At 40.7% G+C, this 27,985-nt stretch overlaps 2 protein-coding genes and 1 long non-coding RNA gene across 8 annotated transcripts in view; 1 reads left to right on the top strand and 2 right to left on the bottom strand.

Annotated features, from left to right (window-relative positions):
• LOC147797090 (uncharacterized) overlaps positions 1-26,837 on the bottom strand; it is a 42,232-nt gene extending 15,395 nt beyond the window's left edge. The window contains exons 1-2 of the mRNA XM_087144001.1: positions 26,711-26,837; positions 68-379 (exon numbers count right to left, since the gene is read on the bottom strand). Coding sequence (XP_087000127.1) covers positions 68-379; positions 26,711-26,804 — 406 coding nt within the window. The 5' untranslated portion in view covers positions 26,805-26,837. The remainder of the gene's footprint in view (positions 1-67; positions 380-26,710) is intronic.
• Positions 332-26,717, top strand: LOC147797091 (uncharacterized). The gene is made up of 3 exons (XR_015427336.1): positions 332-421; positions 25,743-25,823; positions 26,330-26,717. It is a non-coding gene; the product is annotated as an uncharacterized LOC147797091 (long non-coding RNA).
• LOC110990780 (uncharacterized) lies at positions 3,024-23,447 on the bottom strand. Of its 6 annotated transcripts, none has more exons than XM_087143929.1 (26): positions 23,138-23,447; positions 22,188-22,460; positions 21,647-21,781; positions 20,706-20,855; positions 20,271-20,429; positions 19,083-19,217; positions 17,834-17,947; positions 17,608-17,718; positions 15,811-15,921; positions 15,374-15,484; positions 14,976-15,086; positions 14,575-14,685; positions 11,051-11,317; positions 10,501-10,764; positions 9,837-10,211; positions 9,076-9,447; positions 8,603-8,784; positions 7,643-7,937; positions 7,345-7,455; positions 6,922-7,088; positions 6,579-6,692; positions 6,225-6,295; positions 6,047-6,087; positions 5,828-5,924; positions 5,322-5,427; positions 3,024-5,033 (listed from the first exon to the last, which is right to left on the bottom strand). In XM_087143929.1, the coding sequence occupies exons 1-26, from the start codon at positions 23,427-23,429 to the stop codon at positions 4,959-4,961; spliced, it is 4,350 nt and encodes a 1,449-aa protein (XP_087000055.1). In that variant the 5' UTR covers positions 23,430-23,447; the 3' UTR covers positions 3,024-4,958. The 6 variants fall into 6 exon arrangements, with proteins under 6 accessions (XP_087000055.1, XP_087000058.1, XP_087000057.1 ...); XM_087143932.1 differs by having other exon boundaries at positions 11,051-11,185; XM_087143931.1 differs by lacking the exon at positions 14,976-15,086.
• Positions 26,838-27,985: the final 1,148 nt, after the last annotated feature.

Here is a 27,985-nt window from a genome sequence, read left to right as displayed (position 1 = left end):
TCTGGCCTTTAGCCATTCCATTCAATAGTACTGTTTTTGTGCCTTTCAGAGGTTGTAAGGCACTTACTGTGAATACTGTGGATGATGCTGTACACTCTGGTTGTCAGGCTTCTGCTGGAACCTTCACAATAAAACAACCCAGTGGCATCATTACTGGAGGTGAGATCCTGTGTGACTGCTTGTCCATTTACTGATTGTGTACTACCAGCAGGGAGGGTGATTGAGGTTTGTACTGTAGATCCTGCGAGGCCTATCTGGAATGGTCTGCCAAAGCTCAATGTCACATCTTCATCAGGACTGCTACGGAAGCAGCTGATGCTAGCTGAAGACCCAGCCCCATAAGGTGTGGGTGTGACCATTGTCAGATGAACCGTATCAGCTGTTGGGAGAATTAAATAAAATAATCCTGAATTTGTTTGAGGTAAGTGCACATCTTTATTCTGTGCAGATGAAAATCTTTTCCATCCATTGACAAAGAACCTGTGTTACACATTGTGATTTTTAATGCCGTATTTTTGAGTTCACTCATCTTCATTTACTAAAAAGTACACTACCAAAAACACAAGGCTAGGTACAAAAAACAAAAAGGCGTGCATAGGCTACTTTTTCTTGGCCCCAACGACTTCCCCAAATACCTGAAAATCTGATATGTAAACAAGAGAGAGGAATTAGGAACCAATCAAACAAAAACAGCACAAACAATGGGCTGATCCTGCAGTGAAAAACACAAAATACGTGAATGTGAAACACTTTTGGAAAGAGCTCCATGTAAGGACATTGCTTGACACCCTGTGTAAAAACCCTACGAGTATGAGACTAGTCTGAAAAATATTTTCTTTCTTGTGTGATACCTCAATATTTTCCTGCTACATTTGACTTTTTAGGTCATGTTATTGCTTTTAACTTGCTAATAAAAAAGTAGAGAAAATTACTGGCGTCCATACACATGTATGGAATTCTTTCCTTTGCCCTAAATAGGAAATTAATTGGTAGAAATGGTGGACGGGTGATGCCGTTCTGTTAAACACGAACTTTAATACACCACAGACACAACGGGCATGACGGGATTTTAATTCACATCAGTACAACAACACTCACATCAATCATATCATTTTTTTTGCCCCATTTACAAGTTATGGAACAGGTCTGGATCTGTAAAAGCCACACCAACATTAATTCTCAGTTTTGGTTTGCTTGCCTGTGACACTAAAAAACATCGACAGAACAATCAGAAGACAGCGAGCAAAATCCTTCATGGCGAGATGTCACGAACCCGGAAGCTACCTGTAATACGCACGTAACCTGCGACGTAGGCATAAAACGTTTATTTCATAACTTCCGCAACTTGTTTCCGATTATCTTTCAAAATAAGGGAGATAACAAAGCTCTTTCAGGAGACTACTTGCTACAGAGAAACCGACTTGGCAGTCTCCACTATCGTGTACATCTTTTTAATTTCAACATTTCAGTAAATAGACGGTAAGAAACGAACAATTTCCTCTTCCGCAGTGCAGGCCCACCGAGTTCCAAAGTTAACTTGTATGCATGTTTTATATGCATGACCGTTCTAGACTGGCGCATGAAATATGCGTCCCGTCAGTCCCTCATCACAGGTCTATGCAGTGATAGACTGGAGCGAGGCAAGTGCCCGACCAGTATCATCTTTCGCTGTTAACCAGTCATTTCCACGATTAATTAAGGACGCAGACCAGTATTAAGCTACTTTAGACAACAGTGACAAATACCCCCACTTCAAAAAAATCAGGAAAATACTCAGAATTTTCCCAGGTGTTAAAGACACGTATCAAATTAAAGCTCATTTGATCATCTTTTATTTTCCTGTCCATTTTCAGTGGCTCAACCGATAACTTTTAAAAATAGAGATAGGCCTAATCAACCCTTAAAAAAGTTGTGAGGCCTATTTTGAAAATTGATGCCTACACTCCACTGCAAAATTGGTAGGCCCTGTCTGGTCTGATATTGTCAGAAATACAAGCTGACAGTCGGTGGCGTAGCTAGGATTTAACTAGTGGGGGCACAAAGGGGGCACCAGCATCTTATGGGGAGGGGGACACTGGCTTTCAGTGGTGTGGTTTTTGGGGCAAGTTTTGTTCAAAATCCACTCATCCGTTTGTTTGTTTTTTCAGTGGGGGCACCTGGGGGCACCAGGAATTTGTGGGCACGGACGTGCCCCCGCAGCCCCCCCCCGTGGTTACGCCACTGCTGAGTCCTGGTGGATACTATCCTCCGTACAAGTTAGTCCACGTGCATGCCACATACATACGAAGTGCTGTAATACTTTTATAGCAGATATTAGAATTTGACAGCGAGCCGACAAATCATGATTTGGTCCGCACAGGCAATTTTGGGCCTAATTACTGGCCTGCAACTTTAAATCTAATTGCACGAACAGGCGCCCTTTTGTCATTGAACATTGACTTGAAAACAGTTCAAAGTCAGCAGACGTCTCTTTAAAAAGTTTTGCATTACAAGCCGTTTCGGCACACCAGTCTTCTCGCTGTTGCCTTCACATTTTATTAAAAACCCTTTCAATGTCTAGACTATGCAGACGTCTCTTTAAAAAGTTTTGCACTACAAGCCGTTTCGGCACACCAGTCTTCTCGCTGTTGCCTTCACATTTTATTAAAAACCCTTTCAATGTCTAGACTATGCCACAGCCACGTATGGCGTCAGGCTCAGGCTAAAATGAGTTGCGGACCCATACATGCGTTGGCCAATCACAACGCACGAAACGTGTCAACCCTTTCAAAACGCGCATTGTCTGTGAAGGTCTCATTTTTCCAGCGTGCTCAGATTTCCGGGAAAAAAGTACACTTTGCCGCACGCCCCCAGCTAATGTCCGTGCCCTCGATCCCCGGGTTCCCCCATTGGAAATACACGAACAACCTCTGCTGCAGTTCATTGTCGTTTGCCGTGCCGACGGGCCCTATATGTGCTGACGATCACACTTTGGAACACGCAGGGCAAATCTTCCACCCAAAAACTCCAAGAAATTCTTACAATTTTGCTCATTCCACCACCTTGAGTTATTTATTCTTAGTTGGCTGCTTGATTCGAATAGTTTACAAGCCTATATACACAGTATAAATTGTATATGGGTCAAGCGAAACAATGCTTTATAAGAATTATAATTAAGTTGAAAAGTGAAAAAAACCTAATGCTTAATCAAGATCGTGATACAATTCAAGCAAAGCGTCTTTCATTCAAAAGCAACTTCAGCACGCCAAAAGTGAGCATGCGCTTACTTCTCAAAAAATTTACAACCCTGCAGTTAATAAATGATAATTTGGGCGCCCTGCAACTTTGTCACTGCCTCAATATACCACAAGAAACTCATACAATTTTACGTTTTTTTATGTTTTACCGCTTGGAACACCAGGTTTAAGAAGCTGTTTGCGTTTTAATGAAGCCCTTGATGGGAAAGTATTCGAAATGTTAGTTCTGTATTGGCATTGTCAGACAATATCATTGATGTCCAGATTAACTTTTTACTGCTATAAAGTGATTTTGAAAAAAATTACGGAAGCAACCATAAATCGTTCTACATCGCTACATGCAAGTACATACATTTGTATCGATACATGTGCGTAATTCTAACGAAAAAAATCAACAAGGAGGATGATATGTAAATATACACCTGCTTAAAACGCATGTCACAGAAGAAGATTATGATATATTTTAGATATAAGTATGTTCTATTCAAATGCTAATTTCAGCGAACCAACACTCAATATACCGAGTACATAAGTCTGCATCTAAAAAAAAAAGGGTGCATTTTGCAAATGATGTTTATGCAATATACGCACTTGCCATCGTCATATCACGAGAAACACACAAATATATACAACTCAGTGTATGGAACACTTGAAATAATCAAACGCAGCTTCACTGAATATATTTAAAAGTCAAAGAAAAACAAAATGGAGCGACATCCACTAAACCTTTACCAAGTTTTAATGTAAAATAAAACGTTATTACCGTAACCTATATAAGCATCGTTGCCCTGCACGCATGATATTGCCTTTAGTTTGAACAAGCGTTGTAAATCAAATGACACAAATACATTCATGTGCAACGGTATAGTAATACAGTTTTCACTACTGAAACAAAGAGAAATTACATCAAAGAAAGAAATAAAACGGCAGAAATTAAATGTAACAACTGAGTGGCTGAATTTTAACTCTCCTTAAACCATTTTTGTCTGAGTTTGTACAGCAACATAACGAGGGTTACAACACGCGTGACAATGTGCCCTTGAAGGCAAACTTATTACATCAGCTTTGGCTATTCGTTCAGCAGAATTCGTTTTGTTGCTTGTCATGAGATGTGTAGATTTTCAGCTTATCATATATAGTAAAGGCGTCAATGTGAACAGACCTGTCTGTATCTTCTTTCACTAGAAAATAGACAGTCATTAAATGTACATTGACTTATGAAGGAGAAGTTTACGTTCATGTCAGTGTAAAAAACTCTTACAAACCTTACCCCGCGAAAACAATGTTTCAATTTTGAATTCGGAAAGAATTAAAAGTAACGTTTAACCACAGATCCTGCCACTGTTCGAAAATGACGGTAAATTGGGTTCGCAGGATTACATTTTATTGGTTATCCTGTCCTAACCCTTATTTTCCGTACCGCGAAATTTATTTGGTCTCTAATCAACATGTATTTATTATAGGACAATTTAACTCTCTTAAAAGCCTGTTTGATTTGAACCGTGATTTGATCGTTCATGTTGGAAGACGATAAACAGTGCCTGGTTTAAACGCATTCTGATGTCACAAACAAACGGATAGCATACTTACAATAAACAGCACTAATACTTTAAAACTGGGAGAGAAAATCCAAATGTTGAGGAAACGTGTCTTCTTACATCCCTGTCCATGAAGTAATAAGATTGGTCGTTAACTATGCATCATTCGACTTTAGGAATTAACTCAATTATCATCCAGTTCTGGGCGAATCATCAAGTGCATGTAGTCATCTGATTTAGGCAGCAGGCGCACGTAGGTCTGCAACCAGGAAAATGGTACAAAATGGGACCGACTTAAAAAAAACTGTAGTAACCTGTGGTAACTGAGATAACACAACTGTCACCTACGCAGTAAGAACGTAGGCCTATTGGGTATACCATGATATGCTAGTTGCGAAAAGAACTGCTGCAAAAACGCTAGCTAAATTTGGAATTACCCTTATCTGAGATAAGCCGGACACAATGGAAGGGCACATGTACAGCCTTCCAATTTTAGGAGCCACCAAAAAATACCATTTTTCCTTCGGAAGACACTTAAAACACTCACTTTCTCAATCTGGTTCTCGGCCATTGTTTTGAGAATCGAAGTCAATTTCTTGAATACTGGTCTCTCCTTTGGGTCCTCCCGCCAACACTGCATCATCAGACCGTAGCTGTGACAAAAGTATCGCACAATAGTATTTATCTGCTCCAATGCTGATAGTGATGTTGATTTGTAGGCCTACCTCATTAGGAAGGTTAAAAAATTCTTCACAAGCGTGACCCCACGGTGGCTCAGTTTGGAACAGTATGCTCTAATTTATTCTTGATTTTGTCGTCACACAAAATTATTTTCCAATGTATTTCATGCAGAGACTAAACCACGAGTGTTTTTAACTGCTAATTTACAACGAATTATTCAGGAACAGTACGATGATTGTATGGCTAAGTGCAGGTTACACTTAAAACGTCGTGAGGATTAGTTAAATCACGTTTAAATGTATTTGTCAACGTGCTGTTTTCAACAGGCTAGGGGATTTTGTTGTCTTGATATAAATAATAAGCAAGCCTTACATTTCATCATCACAATTGCTTGGTTTTGGCATACGGTATCCATTCTCCAATCTTGAAGGTAGATCCTTTGATGTGATGTCTTTGTACGGAGTGGCACCTGACAACATGATTAACTTAAATACCTTAACGTGATTCCTAAACATCTCGTCAAACAAATGTGGAAATTAAAACAAATGTCATCGTTAAAAACTCAATATCAGTGTTTTTGCAACTTCATACCCAGAGTAGCTATTTCCCAGAGAAGAATTCCAAAGGACCACCTGATGACAGAAGGAAAAATTCAATCAGTCTTACAAACTTATGACAAATACATTCATTCGTTGTGAACAAGTGTTTCGCAACCAAAGTGGGCACAATTTTATTTTATGTCTATTCCTTATATAATACATGCACTTACACGTCACTTTTTGACGTATACACCTGCCTCAGCAACGATTCCAGAGAAAGCCAGCGAGTGGGAACACGAGTCTGGAAAAATAATCGGTGATATGATGAAACAAACCTGAAGTATTAAACTAAAACTAAACCAGTCATGCACCAAAGCTTTCAGTCCAAATCAGTTGCCCTTCAGGCCCCCTTCTGAATCGGGATTGCCTGGCCTGGTGTACGAAGATGCTATTGCCGAATGTTTCATTAGAAAAGGAAATGGCCCTTGAGCAATCATGCTGACCACAGCTATTAGAAACCATGGTTAGGATGTGAGACACTTATACATGAATGCATAGCAACAATTCATCAATTGGGATCATACCTTGGATGTCTGAACATAGATATCTTCTCCTCGGGATAAACCAAAATCTGAAACCTTAGCAACCAGATCGTCGCTAAGGAGGATATTTCTTGCCGCCAAATCTCGATGAATCACCTGTAAATACAACTTGCATTTACTTCTACAGTTTCTGCTTTGTTGTTTTACGTGCGCAAGGTCAATGGTTTCATTTGCTACCCAGTTTTGCATGTCATTTACTGCTCGAATGCAACATTTCTTCATGGTGATAAAGAATGCATTTGCAGTTTTTCTACTCGAAGTCATTTTAAATGTAATGTTATGTTATTTAACAAATACTGAACCATAGATATTCGGTTCTTAATACCCCCAGTGCAGCCAGATGCTTCATTCCTTTAGCAACATCCAACGCAAACTGTATCAGCTTCTCAGAGGACAGAGAAGTCTGGCCACTGTCTCCTTGGGTTCGGGCATTTCTCAGGTAGGAGCGCAGATCACCATTTGGTAGGTACTCCAAGGTCACGTACAAATTATCTAAAACACATAAAACATGTTTTAGTGACACACATTACATATAAGACCTGTGATCTTTTTTCTCAGTTTCCAGTTTAATCAGTTTCTACTGCGCGCAATGTCTAAATATATACTGCCGAATTAAGTCGAGGAAGTATTTTTTGTTGATATGGCGGGCGAGGTGCATGAATAAATTAAAGCAACGACAAACCAAACACGTGTTAAATGTAAGTAGATAGAATATAGATTCCAAAGTATCAAAACTGATTGCGTGTACCTTTGTGTTGACAGGCACCAAGAAGGTTTACAATATTGGGATGACTTCCAAGTTTCGTTAAAGTTCGAAATTCCTCCATGAATAGTTGCCGATCGTGTGGTGATGCATTTGCTGAGTGGAAAGCATCGGCGACAGGTCATTCAAATTGCTATGTCATTAATGTAATTGATAGTACAATTTATTTACGAGCACGCATTTTTTTCAATAACTCCGCACTGTAGGCCTACGATGCTTGTTGGCTAAACATAGAGATCATGAAAAGGTATAAACTCGAATCTGATCACCCCTAAAATCTCACTTCTCAGTGTCTTTATTGCCGCTTTCGAAAACTCTCCTTCTATCATTACGACACCATCAAGCACTTCACCAAAGTTTCCGCTGCCCAGAACCTTCTCGCCCACGATAACATTCTGCCAGGGAATGCCCCACTGATGCGCCCAAGATGGTAGGCTCACGTCCTCATAGGTTGATGATGATGAAGGGCCAAGGCCAACAATTTCGTAGGATGATGATGATGGCCGGACGTGATCGACCTTCTCATAGGCGGACGAAGTTGTTTCAACGTCTGAAGCAATCTTATTTTGATAAGCGCTCTACGTATAAGGCATGCACAATGAAACAAATGCGTGCAACAGCACAGAAAGGACAAACTGGAAACTCTTCTTTCCAAACCCACATAAGAAGGGTACAATGTATAGGTTTTTTTCAAAGCTTATTGAGAATGAATGCATCAAAATCATCTACAATGCAACGTTCAGATCCCCAATGCGCATTGGTCATCTATTGTAGCTGACGTGAACTTCAGAGGAAGACTTCCAAGAGCATCAGGCCATCAAGATTTCTTACCAACTGCACCTGTTACAGTGTAAAATCACTGTGACCGTGATGTGACGAATCTGATTTGGGCGGGGAAAAATAATACAACTTAACAAGGGAAGCACACAGCCATTTCACTGATTGGAAGCGCCTCCACTTTAAAAATGGTACAACCACGTGGCCTTAGGGGTTCTTTTGCAAAAAGAAGTTTTAAAAAATCAGTCTTCATCAAAAGGAACAGAGCTGCCCTCTAACCGAAGACCTTGATATTATACTTACTCAAACTGTAATAATTTTAATTGTTTTTCTTTTCTATTTCTGAAAGGGACATCATTTAATATGAAAGTATTTTTAAAACTGCGTTTTAATGCAAATGTAACACTTGAGCATATTCATAGAATCGTCCCATTGTATCGAGTATATACCATTTACCGTATATTACCATTTCTCGCTCTCCCGCCGATTGTGCACTGGATTCTCCTTTTCTGTTTCGTCGATGACGATGGAGACAAAAAATAATTAATCCAACGGCCACTGTAGCCATGACAAGGACCACCACAACGACTGCTGTGATTGCGGCCGTGTTTGAAGAACTAGCTGGAGTTGAATGTAAAACAGTTGGGACTAAAATGAAAAGAAGACAAACACAGACATGAAAATAACTTACAACAGTTTTTGCTTCCTATTTATGAGACCATGATTTTCAAGGCCATGTTACTGACGTTAACGTATTTTAATGATCTATTTAATTGAAGGCTACTCCAATCATTTAATAAAACAATCTTCTTCCAAATAACATTTCGAAATTGTCTAGCTGGTATCCTCTCTCCAAAACGAACACTCTCTCTAACGAGGTATTTCTTCATATAATGTTTAGATTGACATGACAGGATGTTTAAAAAGATATGAATTTACCTTCAGTCACAGTGGATTCTATTGGTAAATTGCTATCAGTGGATGTCGGAGGAAGTGGTATTGTCAGTCCAGCAACTGACGGACTCCTTGATCCTTCTGTTCCATCTCCCACTGCAGCCACGCTAAACATGTACTCAGTGCTTGGTTCCAATGGTTGGACTTTGAAGCTGTATGTGCTCTGAAATGGGTCTGTCACCGAAATGGTGCCAGCAGCAATCCAGGATATTGGAGATGCCAGAGAGTAATATAATTTGTATGCAATCACTGGTCCCGCTCCTCTATCCCCTGAGCTTGTGTTCCATGCCTGCCAGGTGACGGTAGCTGATCGTGATCCGAAAATTACAGATGGTGTCTGGCTTAAGTATGGCAACCCTGCAAGAGAGATCGAATCTCAGAAGTGTCACATAACTTATGCATTTACCCAATTCAGTCAAGGTTACCCTTTCCAAATTTTGTCAGAGCAAGGCGACCATTTTATCGATGTCAGTTATAGTTGCGGCACGTGTCACTATCACACACGTCTATTGGAAATAATTGCCATTACCAGCAAGTCACAACAGTCATCAAAAAATAACTTGACAGATTATCATTTACCACTTCTGCGCCTTATATAATTATATCCAAAATGTTACACCAGATTAAGACTGACCAAGCACACATTCCCCTAGAAACAGACACAACAAGACATGACCATCACCCCCAAAGAGTTTTGTCACAAAAATTTCTTTCTTATTAGTTGGAGACATGCTCGCACAACTCACCCTCGGTAACAGTGGTTTCTTTCGATGTATCCCTCTCAGTGGTAGTTATAGGCAGTGGTAGACTGAGTCCAGTAAATGCTGGACTCCTTGACCCTTCTCCTGTTCCTTCTCCCACTGCAGCCACGCTAAACATGTACTCAGTGCTTGGTTCCAATGGTTGGACTGTGAAGCTGTACGTGCTCTGAGATGGGTCAGTCACCGAAATGTTACCAGTAACACTCCAGGATACTGGTGATCCCAGAGAATAATACACTTTGTATGCAATCACTGGCCCCACTCCTCTATCCCCTGAGCTTGTGTTCCATGCCTGCCAGGTGACTCTTGCTGATCCTGATTCGAATGATACGGATGGTGTCTGGTTTAGATATGGCAACCCTGCAAGAGAGATCAGAGGTGTCACATAAGCAGCATTTACACAATCCAGCACATTAGGGTTGTACTGTCTGAATTTCTGAAGAGTACAGATGCCATATTTAAATCAAGTATAGTTTCAGCAGATGCTAATCACACGTCTATTGGAAATAAGTGCCACTAGTAGCTTTTATGCCACAGCAGGTATCAAAAATAGCAATTTATCATCCATTAATTATGCAGGGTACAATAATATGATTACAGTATACAAAATATTACAACATACTCAAATGCAAACTATCATAAAAATAACCTTTGATTATGACAGAAATGTTGCAAGACATTCCATAGCTGAAAGATACTACAGGGATCACATTGACCATTACTGTTGTCGACCCAGTGTCAGGAACAATAACGTCATAGCTACTTGGGGTTGGGATTGAAGCGGATTCAACCATGTAGGCAAAAGTTACACCTTCAACTCCTCCAGACACTGTAGGCTCTGGTACAGCAACTGAGACATTTGAACCTGGACTGCCAACCACGCTAATATTTGGAGTGCACATCATCTGAAAACCTATGACAAACAAACAAAAAGACATTTTACCCCCTTCTGAAAGATTATTTAATAGGAGAACACCATATCAAAAGATCAAGTTAGAGATATTTATACCTTTATGCAATTTAAAATATAATTCACATCATCCCCAAATGGGTTAAAAACATTGTTTTTATTTGAATGTCACAAGTATATGCCCATGTGAAAGCCATGAAGCTTTCTTTGTAATTTTTATTGTTCTTAAGACTTTTTTAATAAAATTGTCACAAAAGAAACAATCAATACACAGCAGTAGACTGATTACCAGTTACTGTGACGGAAATCTGACAGGATTGTTGTATGATGTTGAAAGGTCCCCTCGCCGTAACATGAATATCTACTGTAGTTGAACCAGTTAAAGGAACAGGTACTTGATAGCTAGTTGGTGTTGCAATGATGCCTTGTGGACCCATGTAGGTAAAGTGTATATTATTGAAACCTGAAGAAACAAACGGCTGTGGTATTTCAACTGAGGTTGTCATGCCTGGAGTCCCAAACACGGTCACCCCGGAGGAACAAGCGATCTGAAAAACTAAAACAAAACACACTGAATGACTACTATTTTATTTAATTCATTCTGATACATTCTAAATTGAATACATTTGCATCTACTGTTTTTGATCAAAGATGGTTTGAGTAGATCTGGCAGGAAAGCCTCCCCCACAGAAATGTGGGTGAGGTCTGATATTGAATACCTACCCCAAACAGTCGCTAAATATCCAAATTCCTTTGCGTCTGATTCAATTCGCTAAAACTTCTTGATGAACCACAGTGTGACCTCTAGTCCCATGATGCATAGCGAAATGGCCACCATGTTTGTCGCCTTTTCCGGTATTAAAACCGTCCGAGCGAAAAGTGGAGAAGGATGGGAGGGATTCAGCTGTCTGTTTGGGGTAGGTATTCAGCAGCAGACCTCACCCACATTTCTGTGGGGGAGGAGTCTTCTGCTTTCAACCTACCCTAAACAGTCGCTAAATATGCAGAGTAGCACCGAGCCCTTGGAGGGGGGTGTGGCTAGGACGCACTACACAATGAGAGTGCCAGAGAAGTATGAAATTGTCCAAACTTTACTACGGACTCACCAAATAATGGAGTTGTTATGTCATTCCAGTGGTGGCCGCTTTGATGAGGAACCCTTCTGCATTGATGTTGTCGATGTTAGGACCACTCTGCCATGCGCAGAGTCCTTTTGTAGAACATCGGTGAGGTAGCATGTGGTGAAAGTAGATGGGGTCTTCCAGCATGCTGCCTTTCATATTTCCTCCATCGGTGGGCCCCTGAAGTAGGCCCATGATGTGGAAACTGCTCGGATATCATGAGCTCTGATGAGGAGTAGTGTTTTATTGTCCACAGAGTTCGGCCAAACTGGGTTGGCAAACTTGATAGCCGAAACCGCCTATAGTGTGTCTGGTTGCAGCTCGGTGAAGTTTTATGAAAAGCTGCGAAGTTGTAACCTCTGAGTTTTCTGGTTTTGGCTAAGTACCATTTAAGAGTCCGCCCTGGGCACCGTGGTAAGTCGTCGGGAGTCCCAGTGTGTTTAGTAATCTCTAGAACAAAAATGTCAGGAGGATGGAAGGAAACTGACTGGTTCTTGGTAAGAAACCCTGGTGTTGGGATGAGACGAACAAAATGGGTTTCCTATTAGATGTGGCCATCTGTGATGGACAATGCCTTCAGTTCACTGCTGCGCCCTGAGGTAGTAACTGCTAGTAGGAATGCCAGTTTCACCGAAAAGTTGATCAATGATGCGTTGCTGAGAGGCTCAAAGGGGGACCAGCAAGCAGTTGGAGAACAGCTGACAAGTCCCATGAAAGAATGAGTCTCTTAGTTGGGGGACGTTCAAGAAACATTCCCCGGAGTAGACGTCTAAGAGCAGTTATTGTTGGACACGGTCTAACCATCTGGGAAGATCCGGGTGCGGATCTGGATGCGGATCACGTTGCGCCAGCAAACGGTCCGGATCTGGGACCATCGCTGCAGGAGCAGAATTCGGCTCTAGACGGCTGGCTATAGAAAAGAGCTTCTCCAAGAGCATGCGGACCGCTGACATGATGTCGGCCAAAGCATACTCCTTTGTGAGGAGTGAGACTTCATACGCTTAGACCCTGTAGACGAAGACAAAGAATGTTTACATTTCTTGCATATGGGAGAACTGGTTGTAGAGCCAGCGGTCGGCGCCTGGTGAGCCGGAGCGTCGGAGGCCTGCCCAGACTGCAGTAATGATAAAGCACAAGGGGGCTGTTGAACTGCTGAGGTAGAAACTGTCTTCCCAGAAAGGCCCAGAAGGTAGCTGGAAGACGGGGTGACATAGGGGGGTCGAAACCCCCGATGGCGCAGGAGGCCGGTGTTGTCCCGGGCGCGGGTGGTGGTGAGCCCGCATGGCCCTGTATTGTCCTTGCGGGTACCGCACCGGGGAGCAGCATTGTGTTGTCCCCAGGAGCGTCAGCGTCTTTGTCACGGTCGGGTGCCCTGGTTGAAAGGGCATCTGAAGACAATGGCACCAGGGGTGATGTGGCGTGGGGCCGCTCTGGCGCATAGACCTGTGAGCCATGCCGATGTCGGGTGTTGCCACGGCAGTTTGTTGTCGACCCGTGTCATCCATTCGGAATGCTTAGGAACAGGGACACGGAAGTGTTGCACCCAGACCCAGCAAGTGGGAAAAATTTCAACCCCGAATGCAGCGCCAGTCTGCACTATCGTTGACTGCAATGCTTCGGTGTCATGTTGGGGAACTGAGCATACGGATATCACATGCACTAGTAGCTCAAGCCCTTGAAGCATGGCGTGGGCTAACCCTGAACTGAACCAAAGATAGTATTGCCAGCAGGGATTAGCTGCCGGATCAAAAGTTTAGCAGGATGCCACCTGATCCCCTGCAGACCGACTCCTGTTGGTCTATAAAGGAATGCGAGGTTGCAGAATTCGGAACGCTTGCACTTCCTCGCAAACCCTAACAAAGCTGGGGTCGCCCAGTTGACCCTACAAATATACCAAGGAAAGAGGGGGACCGCAGTATTGGATCGCTCGCACCGCCTCGCGAAACCCCAAACAATCCCAGGGTCGCCCGTTGACCCTATGTATCGCTTGGTAGTAATAGCATAGAGTCAATAATGTATAAAATGCACATACACGAAAAGAGAAAATATACCACCAAAACAAGAAAATATACACATTAACTCTGAAATACAGACGTTTTTTTTACAATACATTACGGTTTGATCAGAATATCACAAAGGTGTGGAGCGAAACGGAAACTCGATAAACTCGAAGTTGTCAAAGTTTAGAATCATGCTACGGAAAAGAAAAATGAACATGGCGGCCATTCTGCTGTGCATCATGGGTCTAGAGGACGCACTATGGTTGATCAGAAGTTTTAGCGAACTGAATCGGACAAAAAGTAATTTGCATATTTAGTGACTGTTCGGCGAAGGTTGAAAGCAGACTTTAATCACATGTAACCAGCATACGTCCACACTGCCTTTTAAAAACCTATACGTTAATTAAATGCTGTTGCAGCCCTTGCCATTTCAATCACTGACATCTGTTTCATAATGGCACTAGTTTGGTATTTAAATATAGTAGGTGATAATAAACAAGATTATTAAGAACATATATGTAAATAAGTTAAAAGAACAATAAACCAAAAGGCAATTGTGGACACTTAAAATTTAAACTGACTGCACTACACTACAAGTTAAGTTCAATGTGATGTTTTTACAGCAGATGATGACCATGTTCAACATTGCACAATATGTGATACATTTTTACATGTACAGAAAATTAACATACTAAAAGCTTCACAGTTATTTCCAGTGTAGTCAGGTGGGCAGGTGCAGCTGAACGTGGATCCCTGAGCACTGCATGTCCCTCCATGCTGACAAGGACTGGTAGAACACTGATCTGATGATAGACAACGGTGAAGTGTAAGAATTCAAGCTTACAGATTTTCTTTTTGATGCACAGGCCCTTCCAGAAAGACAACGGCCATGTACATCATGGTCTCAAAAATTTATGGCTATTGTATGAGGACACATCCCTGAGTGATCAGTTTACTGAACATGAAAGGCTATCACAGGATTTTCAGAAGAAAGTTTTACTTCAAATACAAATGATCACAAACTACACGTTCTAAAATAATTCTCCAGTGAAGCTAAAAATCATGCATGATAAAATGAATAAAGTGAACATACTGAAAATTTCACATGTATTTCCAGAGTAGGGATATTGGCAGTAACAGCTGAATGTGGAACCCTGTGCACTGCATGTCCCTCCGTGCTGACAAGGACTGGTAGAACATGGAACTGTTGATAGACAACGGTGAAGTGTAAGAATTCAAGCTTACAGATTTTCTTTTTGATGCACAGGCCCTTCCAGAAAGAGAACGACCATGTACATCATGGTCTCAAAAATTTATGGCTATTGTATGAGGACACATCCCTGAGTGATCAGTTTACTGTACATGAAAGGCTATCACAGGATTTTCAGAAGAAAGTTTTACTTCAACTACAAATGATCACAAACAAAAGTTCTGAAAAAATTCTCCAGTGGCTAAAAATCATGCATGATAAAATGAATAAATTGAACATACTGAAAATTTCACATGTATTTCCAGAGTAGGGATATTGGCAGTTACAGTTGAATGTGGAACCCTGCACACTGCATGTACCTCCGTGCTGACAAGGACTAGAAGAACATGGACCTGATGATACATACGAGTTAATTGTTAGAATTTAGGTTGACTGATTTTCTTTTGACATTGAAGGTCTCAGTCAGATTGCTCAACAAAGCTCACCGTGAGCAGTCAATCATTCTTAATGGGGAATGAGTCAATTCACAGCTAGTAGGAGACAAATGCAACCCTGTATACCTGGGCGTTTTTATAAAGAATGAAACTAGTACCGAGAGCAAAATGCTACTGTGATACCTCAAGCCGAAATTCTCACTGTATAAAGTTCATAAAAATTCTACACTGAGTGGATGAAGACAATATGGGCACGTAATGATACATATGCAGAGAGAACATACTTAGAATTTCACAGGTAATTCCACTGTAACCAGACTGGCAGATGCAGCTGAACATGGAACCCTGAGCGCGGCAAGCACCTCCATTCAAGCAAGGATTGGAATAACAGGGATCTGATAGGGGACAAAAGTTATAGTGTTTAATATCAAAATTAGATGACTGAATCTTTCAAAGGAACTCACAGAGTCTGCAACAAAGCTGAACTGGCAGAAGTCAAGTAAATTTATTAGGAAAGACTGAATATGAAGTTATAGTGTAACTCAGCAACCAGAATTAGAGGCTACGATTCACAATACTGGAGTTACATTGTTGTTATGTACGTCTTTGATCAACAGGGTGTCTTGATTTGACAAACACACACCTGCATCAAGTTCTAGAATGTATGTGTAAGTGCAATTATGGCCTCAAATTGGATCAGTCTATAGTAGATTAATGGGGGACTAACTTTCATATGTACCTTCTACAAAAAAGAAAGGGAAATTTTACCCAATAATAATGCCCCTTGGTGAGGCGCTGCATGCAGTGCTTATTTGCATTTGTTTGACAAAAAAGAGATGCATCAGAGAATGTCACATATCTACATGCTACATATATAAATACATTATAGACAATGGTGATCAATCACTGGATACCGATGAATTCTCTTCCGTTTGGGAGTTAATGGGTAGTGTGTAAGTATGGCATATATAATCAAGTTATTGTATGTAAGGTGCTCTCATTTTCGAGAAAGTCGTATATTGTATTAAATGGTTAAAGGTGAAATATATGGAATGGAAAAAAAACCAGAAATGTTATTACCGGTACTTGTTATAAACTTGTCCTATACAGTATGACATTATCACATTAAAATAATCCACAGGCTCTGTATTTTGATCAGGTGGGAGCCTGTCATATGGCATTAACTTTCCTTTCACGGCTAAAACAGAGTTATACCAATAGCAAATAAAGTAATACAACGATACCAAAGATAGAACTTTATGCACGACCAACTGCGTGCAAATACATATTGGCTTGTGCTGAAGTAGCGTGCTACAAAGCTGGGTTGAAAGAGTTTGGAAAAATGCTGGTAAGATATCTACAAATTTCTTTTTCAAATAGACGTACCTTTTTCAGGTGTTTAGATCAACTTAATTTATAGTTATTACTTAAGTCAAGTAGAATCTGTCGGAGAGGTGTTAAGAAACATTCATAAATATACCTCAGACAGTCTCCCTATTAAACAACGTGGAAATTGACCATGTGTTAGCACTTGATAATGCCCGCTGAGAAGTGGTAATGCCTGCTGCATAAACCACGTGCGGGGACGCAGTTTAATCAATTCTGATTGGTCAAGAGCCCGTGTGCACGAAGCTTGCAACATGTGTGCCAATTGGACAATTTGCACAACGAATGATACTTAAAATGGACGTGGGTGTTCAGGAAAATGACAGTAAAATTCTAGAGCAAAATTGCTGGAAATCACTTCTTTTGACTCTCTGACTAAAATGGTTTTTATGAATGTAATGGGAATAAATATGTACTTGGCCAGACTTAAACTGCGAGACCGGCTCAAGAGACTGAACGCTGATAATGCCCTCCGCCTGCGGCTCGGGTATTAGTCGCGTCCATTCTCCTGAGCCGGTCTTAAATGTGCATTTAAGGCAGGCCAAGCACGAACTTACTCCTTTAATTACTGACTGCTTTATATACGAATGTAGTTAAGTAAAATTTGCAGAGGGAAAATAGAGAGCAAACAATTTCATTGTGGGTGAAGGCCATGCAGGTTACACTACTTCATACTATATGCAAACTGGACATACCAAAAATTTCACAGGTACTTCCACTGTAGCCAGACAAGCAAGTGCAGCTGAACATGAAACCCTGAGCACGGCAAGTACCTCCATTCATGCAAGGATTGGGAGTACACGGCACTGCAGGGTGATGGACAGAAGAAATCTGGTAATTGAACGTGGTTTATCTTGCTACAGTAGAGAAAGACAAAAACCACTACTAATGGATTGTCATCACTTGATGTGGTATACTTACCCAGTCCAGATTCACATCTAATTCCAACATAGGGAGATGGGCAAGTGCAGCTGAATGTGGAACCCTGAATACTGCATGAACCTCCATTCAGACATGGACTGTGAGTACATGGATCTGGAGACAAACAAGCATAATGTAACATATCACCATTTTTGAAATTTTTTCTAAAATTTTTAGAACTTACTTATTTTCTTTTACTTGGTGGGCTTCAGGGTATATAAAAGGCGCTACCTAGGTACATATATATACCCATGTTAATAAGGACAGCATTTCCAGTCTACTGTCAAAGCTAGCTAGTGTAAAAAAAGAAAAAGCAATGCATTCCCATGAAAAAGGAGCTACATTAGAAACAGACCCGACATGTACAATGAACATCATGCATACATTTCCAGTAGATAAACTACATGTACATGTATTCAGACAAGTGGTTTGATCAAACAAACTGAAGATAAAAGTCAAATTTAAGTGTCAGAGAATGCACAGACCAGAATTCTATTGGAAAAACATGTTAATCTACCATTTATACTCACGACTTAGAGTAAAACAGACAAAAACTGTCATGTTTTATGCCGCAGCCTTAATAAAGTTTTATTCACCCGGATACCAGTAGCATTAGTAATAATGGGCAGAGTAGACCTAACCAATCATGGGGCAACACCCGGTCCCTAGGCAACACATGGCTTGACAGATATGGGCAATATCACATTTCCAAAGCTATATGTAGGCCTACATGAGTCAAACCACAGTTCCCAAGCACATTGAACATGAGATCAATTCCCACTGAGGATTCAGTCAGGAAATCATAGCCTCGGGACACTTTTGAGCGCTATAAGAGCGATGCACTTTAAATGCTGCGAAAATCAAAGAAACCATATCATGTACATGGATCAATATAATAGCTTCCTACTAATGTTACAATCAGCCAGGAAAACAGAGCCTCGGGACACTTTTGATCACTACAATCGCAAGGGCAATGCACTTTAAGTGCTTTGAAAATCACAGAAACCATACATGGATTAATACATGACAGCCTTCCACTGATTTTCACAAAAGTAGTGTCAAATTTAGTGATTACAAGAAATCCTAAGAAACTCCTGAAGTGTAACTGCTGCATAAAATACAGTGGGACAACACAGGAGAATATACCGAGGTGGGGCAGATTCTACTCCCCCTTTCCCTATCTCGTTTAGGTTTAATACATTAAAAGAGTTACTTCCAAAATTTTGGAATTGCTAGAAAGAATCCTTACTCGTAACACAGGTAAATCCTGATGCACATCCACCACTACAGTAACCACTGATCCTGTCGCAGGCAGCCGCGTTGAAACAGTTACATTTGCTGAGGCACTGTTCTCCATAATAACCAGCTGGACATTCATCTGGAACTACATGTAGGACACAGAAAAGAATGGTACTGTATGTTATCTGCCCTGAGCTGAAGTGCACCCTCAACGGCAAAAGAAAGACAGATGGTCCTAAATATTCCAACCGGGGTCTTCCACACGTTTGGTGTGCGCGTGAAGACCATACATTCCAAACGAAATTCGTTGCACATACTGCATGCTGCACGCAAACGCACATAGACTTGCCTATGCAGTGAATGCGTACCAAAGGACCGTCAATTTCCTTTAAAAACAAGCCCTTTTTTGTTGCTGCTCGGAGCAGATTCTATTAATGGTGCTTTTAAAAATCTGAGCAAATAAAGGAAAGGCAATTAGAAGGGTAGCAAAAATTGAAATTGAAACATGGATCTTGTAATCAATGAAGTCCAGTAACAATTGCTCTACAGACACCAATTAGCTCTGTCTGAGGATATTAGAACAATATGATCTCCAAGTCAATAGACGCATGCTCACTGAAAAGCATGCACCTATGATATCTGAACATATTCATTGATAATAACGCAAGGTGATACCTATTTATTACCCCTAGATTATGATTAATCAGAAGATAATTATTATGGGCATGTGGCCAATGCAACCTTGGTGATGTTGAGGATAACACGGCATTAAACATCTGTCCTTGTCTGTATGTCATACTGTGCAGTTTGGTTAGGCCTACAGGTATGTTGTATGTCAAGCTTCAGTGGGGTCAGATTGAAGTCAGTTGTCTCAGTGTAAAGGAACCATCATCTGGTACAACTGGTTGGGGACAAGTGGCTGAATGGAACCACTTACTTTGCCAGCATTAGTTCTGCATTTGTCTCGAGACAAGTTCTGGACAAATCTCCCTGAACTTGTCAACCCCAATCAACTCTCTGAAGTGTGTTTTCACGTGTTTATTTGTGAAGGCAAATGAAACGAAACAAAATTTAACCAGACAAGTGGCCAATGTAAGGTAAATACCCCTGGCTGATATAAACCAATCATGAAATCATACGAAATCTTACAATGAACTCCTAGGAAGAGAAACAACATGGAGAAAAGTTTCACACTTACTTTGGCAATTACTGCCCAACCAGCCTTGTGTACAAGCGGAAGAAGAACAAATCCCTGATGAACATGGAGTAGTACACACGCCTGTGTATGCATCACACATTCCTGACTGACAGTGACAGGTCTGAGTACATCCAGCCCCAAACATTCCACTGGAGCAAACTATATGCACATAAGACAAAACAACAAAGAGTTAGAAAATTTTAATTCATACCACTTATAAAATAGGACCTAGTATTATCAGCCTCTGATCATTTCAAAGATTTAAAATTATGGTCACAAGGCAACATTTACCAGTTTAAAAAATTAATGTTTGAATGCATTATTTGCATACAATGAGAACAAAAAAATTGACACAACTTTGGTACACCTGACTGAGCAAATCATTACAATAATACGGTTCCCCTTGTGACTCCACTTTTGTATGCCATTCCATACCCACATTACAGTCTCTGCCATGATATCCTGAGATGCAGCTGTTCCCGTAGGGGTCTGGTAGACCAAACTGGCTCCCTGTACAACTCTGGATGATGTTACCAGGTCCACATTGGAACTCACAACTCCAACCAAATCTGTGCATACCACAAGCTGTTGAAAGCATTAGTCGAGATAGACTAATTATATTCAGCAAGGAAACATAAAATACCTAGGCCTACTACACAGTTTCCCAGTGAGGCAGTTTGGTTCGGTGAATCCTTGTTGACAGATGCAATCTCCTGTCTCATCACAGACTTGACTCAAGTCGGGATCTCTGTGACGTCTTCATTTCTGCTTTGGATACACATCGAACGAGACTTCGAGCCGTTACTCGCTTTGCGCCCTCGTGTTCACTTATTACAAGGAGTTCAGTTAAGAAATCCCAACTTGACGAATCTGCCAACTGTTTGTACACAGCAAATGGGCTCATCTACCAAAAAAGGTAGCAGCCAACCAGATTGCTGGATTTGTTTTTACGCTGTTCATACCTGCGTTATAATGAATGAGTCTACAAGTCTGACTACTTTGATTGGTGGATTCCATACACATTTTGCAAGATGATCATAACGTTCATATGTAATTCTGAATAACTATATCACTGACAAGGGGTCCAATTGGCGTATCCGTCAAGTTGGACTTACTGACAGGTGACGTATAACACATGTTATACAATAACGGCTATAATGCGGGCATCTTAAAAGGGTTATGCGAGCTGCCAGGCCGAGCGCGATGACCGTGAAGTGCGTACTGGCTGAAGGGATGGCTGGGTAAGGAAGAGCAACGTAAGTACGACTTGATTCAAGTCTAGTCTCATCATCACAGACTCCTCCATTGTAGCACATGTCACACCATGACAAACGAACAAACAAACAGATCAACCTGTGACCAGGCAATGAGCTTACCAGTGAGGCAGTTTGGTCCACTGAATCCTGGTGAACAGACGCAATCTCCTGTCTCATCATCACACACTCCTCCATTGTAACACATGTCACACATAGCTACACAGGCAGAAGGACCCCACTTGTCCGAAACACAGTCTTGGTGAGAAAAAGTAACACAGGAAACTTAAAATTTGAAATGCTACAAATATAGATTATTGATGGAATTTCTAATTCTGACTTTTAAAATGCACAGTAATAATACTAATTGGGGGAAAGGTTGATCCCTGAATAATGTGTTTGTAAATATAGTGGGGTTATACTGCACATTTTCAAAGCGGAAAACAGTTCAATTGGGGTACATTTTACTGTCAATGCTTGTAATCATTTGGTTTATATAAGCCGTTCGCTTTTGCGCTAAGTATGAACCAGCCCTAAGGTTCACTGATTGAAAATCCTAGTTTCTGAATGTCCCTTTAAAAAAAAATTGCAATAGTGTATAGAAATTGAAATAATCCTCGTCATGTATTTTCTCAATATACCTGCAGTGTCTTTATTTCCTTACCTCTGACAATAAGTCTGATCAAACTGAAGTGGTTATCATTCAGTGAGAGTGCATGGTGAATCACTGCATACAAATCCCCATCAATGACCATGGATGAAGGCATCGTGATGTTACACATGTTAGCGTAAGTATCATAAAAATTCGTAACATTCCCTTGTCTGATCCTACGCCACAGAGGCTGGGTACCAGAATTGACCGAGTCAATTATGAGGGTAACGCCTTCTCCTTTATTGATAATTCTCGTCACCAGTCCACTGCGTGGCTCAAATCTTCCTACAAGTTTGAACACAATAAAAGATAACGAGCAGAGCTCTGTAGATCACAAAAACTCTACATCGATGAAATATAATGGGATGCCCAAGAGTTTTCTCTGAACTGATATGTTCTGATCACCTGGCTGCTGCTAGAAGCAGCCCATCCCATCAGTCTGTGAGAAGTGGCTGTGGATGTTACAGATTCAGTTCACAGTGGAAAGTATGATATCCAGTCACAGCCATGTCTTACTACCAAAATTGTATTGGACATTGTAAAATTTACATGTAAATGTACATGTCTCCTGCATCGTAAAGGTTGGTCTAAGGGCTGGTTCATACTCGCTGCGTTTGCACACACGCAGCGCGTAATGTCAACGCCGCATTTGACGTTCATACTTTCAAGTTTTCTCAAGTCTCGGCTGCATCTGCATATCCGACGAAAGTTAAAAAAGAGTTTTAATTCGTCCGAATACGCATACATTTGGTGCGTACGCACTATCCATTAATTTCAAACTGCATGCAAAGGCGCGCATTTTCATTACGCATTGCGCTTTCCTTCACGCACTGCGGACATCTCAAAATAGACCTTCCCGCTGCTTTAATACACAGTGAATACGCAGCGAGTTTGAACCGGCCTTTAGCCATTCCATTCAATAGTACTGTTTTTGTGCCTTTCAGAGGTTGTACGACACTTACTGTGAATACTGTGGATGATGCTGTACACTCTGGTTGCTAAGCCTCTGTTTGAACCTTCACAATAAAACAACCCAGTGGCATCATTACTGGAGGTCAGATCCCACGTGACTGCTTGTCCATTCATTGATTGTGTACTACCAGCAGGGAGGGTGGTTGAGGTTTGTACTGTAGATCCTCCCAGACCTATCTGGAATGGCCTACCAAAGTTCAATGTCACATCTTCATCAGGACTACTACGGAAGCAGCTGATGCTAGCTGAAGACCCAGCCCCATAAGGTGTGGGTGTGACCATTGTCAGACGAACCGTATCAGCTGTTGGGAAAATTAAATAAAATAACCCTGGATTTGTTTGAGGTAAGTGCACATCTTTATTCAGTGCAGAAGAAAATCTTTTCCATCCATTGACAAAGAACCTGTGTTACACATTGTGATTTTTAATGCCGTATTTTTGAGTTCACTCATCTTCATGTACTAAAAAGTACACTACCAAAAATACAAGGCTAGGTACAAAAAACAAAAACGTGCATGCATTTTCTTGGCCCCAACGACTTCCCCTTTTTCCTGAAAAATCTGATATGTAAACAAGAGAGAGGAATTAGGAACCAATCAAACAAAAACACGCACAAACAATAACAATGGGCTGATCCTGCAGTGAAACAAACCAAATACTTGGATGTGAAACTACTTTTGAAAAGAGTTCCCTATAAGGACATTGCTTGACGCCCTGTGCAAAAACCCTATGAGTATGAGACTAGTCTGAAAAATATTCTCTTTCTTGTGTGATACCTCAATATTTTCCTGCTACATTTGACTTTTTAGGTCATGTTATTGCTTTCAACTTGCTTATGAAAAAGTAGAGAAAATTACTGGCGTCCATACACATTTATGGAATTCCTCCCTCTGCCCTAAATAAGAAATTAATTGGTAGAAATGGTGGACGGGTGGTGCCGTTCTGTTAAACACGAACTTTAACACACCCACGACACAATGGGCATGACGGGATTTTAATTCACATCAGTAAAACAACACTGTATGACATCAATCATATCATTTTTGGCCTCTTTTACAAATTGTGGAACAGGTCTGGATCAGTAAAAGCCAAACCAACATTAATTCTAAGTTTTGGTTTGCTTACCTGTGACACTTAAAACTATGGAATTCCATATCTGCCGTCGTGTGTCGTGCGTCGCCCGTCGTGCGTCGTCCGTCGCACGACGGGCGACGTCCGTCCGTCCGTCCGTCCGTCCGGGCGTCGTTTTTTTGTCAAGCTTGCGCGTTGTTACTTTTAACTTTGACCCTTGATCGTTTCACATGTACTTGTTCGATCGATCCACCATGCCTGACACTCATTTTAGCAATAGAACTAGAAGATGTACATGTATTCGTTTTTGCAGTTGCGCCAAACTCCAATTGAAAGAAGAAATAATATCCTGATGTCGGTTAAGTAACGTGTATATGAAATAATACCATTTTGGTTACATAAATAAATTAACAAAATAGACTTTTGTTAGGGTAGATTGTTTTTCTCGATAACTTAGTTACTCTAGACGTAACTTTACTCGTTAACAGCCTGACTTTAGGTCTATAGCCTATGTAATATTTCTGTCTGTCCCTGCACGATATCCCACAGAACGGAATGTAAATAATAGATTATTTACAATGTTTGATTCCTTAATAGTTTCATAAGAGACGAACTGATTCAACATTATTTTGAGGGCGGGTATATCAATTATGAAATCTGCTGTATACTCCAAATTAGACATGACTTTAGTTGCAGGTTGGCTCACAGAAGTCTTTTAAACAGTAACGTTACTTGTAAGCCCCATAGATAATGCTGATGTGCTGCACAACCTGTTCTCATTGGCCTATCCACCATGGCATACACACCCACAAAAACCAACACGTCATATTTTCTGAAACTTAAACCGAGTGGTAATTGCCCCCTAACAATACATTTAATAAACAGTTTGTAATCCACAGCACGTCTAATATTTCTGGATTTCAAGGCGAAATTGAGAGATCAAGATGGAATATCTGTATCGGTTGGTAGATTTCTTCCTGGAATTTGATGAAAACAAGTCGGCAAAGTTTTACAGTATGCAAATTAGAATAACACTGTGGATAAGTTTGCCGGAACATTTTTGCTGAAAATGTTTTTCCCCAAAAAACTCTTGTTTGAATTCTCAGAGAGGCGATATTTTCTTGTCAAGGGGCAGTGGTAGTCTAGCATTATTGGAATTAATTATGTGACTAGTATATGCTTTGCAGGTGGGATTTGTACTTGCCTTATTCGGAAAAGATCTTTAGAAGTGAATGGAATCATCACATTGTCATTTGTTAAACCCCGGCATTTTAAGGTCCTATGCAACCCATTTGATGTACATGTACATGTGAAACGATCAAGGGTCAAAGTTAAAAATACCACTGCGCAATCGTGACAAAAAAACGACGGGCGACGCACGACGGGCGACAGCACGACGGCAGATATGGAATTCCATAATATTTTCCCTTCAGGTCCAATAAGCATCTGAATTTGCCGTGAATAATTCTCCTGTTTTCCAAACATATACCTCACTTCTCCCTTATCCAACATGAATTCTCAAAGTGTTTGCCCATGAAATGAAAACGAAAGTAGCAGCCAAGAGGAAATTCTCCCTCCAATCACTCAACGGGAATACGATTCAACGTAAGCACTTTTATTTGAATAACTTCAATTCTGAACTGAATGTGTGAAAGTACACTGTATTCGACATCTGCAAACAAATGTTGAGACTGAACGAAATGCAAAAATACCGTTTGAATACAAATGTCACATATCTAATTGCAAAAATGACGAATTCGGCAGAAATGCTACATCGTGGCATTTTAAATTGAAATCTACAACTAAATACATGTAGCTTCCAAAAGCACAAGGCTAAATAATGAAGTGCATTTATTTTCTTGTCTCCAACCAATTCCCTTTTTTAAAAACGAGATACGGAAACGAAGACGCCCCCAAAAAACCAAAAGCAAAAGACGCGGCTGTCTCCTGCTGCCCCCCTCCCACACACAATCCTATACCGCACACATACAGCATTCTTTTGTTTATGCACAGTTAGAAAAATTGGTAAAACGTTCAATTTTCTGGAACCGCAAATATATTTCAATCAGATTTTTTCTGATGATTTTCCTGTTTTGTTCATTTTGCTGCAGATAACATTTTTCCAGTAAGGGGGTAATTTATCACCGTGGACTCGCTTCAGTCCATCGTAGTTCACACGACCTGCATCAGATGGAATTCTTGTTCATGGGCTCACAGGAAATAAATAGAGTTGGAGACTCTTACTGGCATTTTTAATTCAGCCATTTCACATTGTGATGCACATGCCTCTTGGAAATTCATAGCAACAAATGGTGGATGCTGGCTATTGTTCTGTGAAATCGTTACCCAGAAAAAGCTGCAGGCATTTTATGAGCCCTAAACACACAGATTGGCCTCTTTCTAAATTACAAAGAGGCCTTTATAAATTACAATGAGACCTGAATCTGTAGAAGTCAAATCAAACTTAATTTTAAGTCATATATATAACTTGCCTCTGACACTAAAAACTACCGACAGAATAATCAGATGACAGCGTCCAAAATCCTCCATGGCGAGACGTCCACGAACCCGGAAGCTACCTGTCATACACACCTTGCCTACGTTGGCACGAAATGTTGATAACTTCCTCAACTTGTTTCCGATTTTTGAAGAAGGAGATTATTACACATTACAGGGTAGGCCTATTATAGTACATACGCTTGATTTGAGGGTAAATTGTTCCTTTCTCTGTTTAATAAAAAACTGATATTTAAAGATTTGCGCCGCAGTAAGTTCAGATTATAAACTTGGACGTGTGTTAACTGATGCGTGACCGCTGATCTAGACTGGTGCGTGAAATCTACGTTCAGTCAGTGTAACACATCGGAGGTCCATGCAGTGATGGACTGGAAGCCGGTGCTAGACCAATCTCAACTTTCGCTTTTGCGGTCATTTTATACAATTGATTGAACCTAATTGCACTAGCAAGCCAGCGCCCTCTCGTCAAACCTTTCTTGACTCGAAAATAACTCGACCCCGCAAACTAACAAGTTTTCCTCTACATCTGTTTAAGCACACCTTACTTTGCTTTCGCCTTTTTATGAACAACACTTTTAATGTAATCAAAAACCTGGTGTGAATCTTGTGGGTGAGAATGAACTTAAAGTACAAAACACAGCAGGAACATAAATATTTCAGACAGAAAGCGGCATTTTAAAAACTCAGCTTTGCAAACTGAAACTGAGGATATAAATAACAATAAAAACATCTAGAGCTAAAAACATCCGTAAAAGGTTTCCTGTCGGATATATGTGAATTCATGACATAGCAGATTTAAAACCCCATTCTGGCTGCACAAGCAAAAGCAGTAAGAAAAACTTATATACATGTATGTAGATAGTGCGTTAGAACATCTTTCTTCAATGGAAAAGGCAAGCAGATATTCAAGGGAAAGTACAACTGCAGATAAGAAATAAAACCACTCGGTGGTTTCTGTCGGGAACAGGCTAGGTTCGGGGTGGGGGGTAAAAGGGCTCCAGCCCCCCAAATTTTGTCTAGCCCCCTCCCCCCAAATAAAATGGTTCTAGAACTGCGCCTGGTCTTGAAGTATTCCTACATGAAACTAAAGAGAGTTACTGACACAACATGCACGCCAGGTTTAGTGTCTTTGACTTAAGTTCATTTTATCAATTTTGGATGTTCGTGCAAGTGTGCTTTCTATTTTGTTCTGTTTTCAAATTGTTTACATGCTTAAATTGTCTAAGTGCAAACGAAATTTTGTATTAAGT

Source organism: Acanthaster planci, linkage group LG12 (genome assembly GCF_054643075.1).
Source record: "Acanthaster planci isolate LZ-2023a linkage group LG12, COTS_SCS, whole genome shotgun sequence".
Lineage (NCBI taxonomy): Eukaryota > Metazoa > Echinodermata > Asteroidea > Valvatida > Acanthasteridae > Acanthaster > Acanthaster planci.
The sequence above is the reverse complement of the archived record's forward strand: the minus strand, read 5'-3'. Positions and strand labels throughout refer to the sequence as shown.

Coding starts and splice junctions, on each gene's coding strand:
- LOC110990780 (XM_087143929.1), bottom strand. CDS start 23,429: ATGGTCACACCCACACCTTATGGGGCTGGGTCTTCAGCTAGCATCAGC. Junction 11,318..14,574: donor AAATAACTGTGAAGCTTTTA/GTATGTTAATTT, acceptor GTTTTGTTTTAG/TTTTTCAGATCGCTTGTTCC. Junction 7,938..8,602: donor CGGCGGGAGAGCGAGAAATG/GTAATATACGGT, acceptor CCTTATACGTAG/AGCGCTTATCAAAATAAGAT.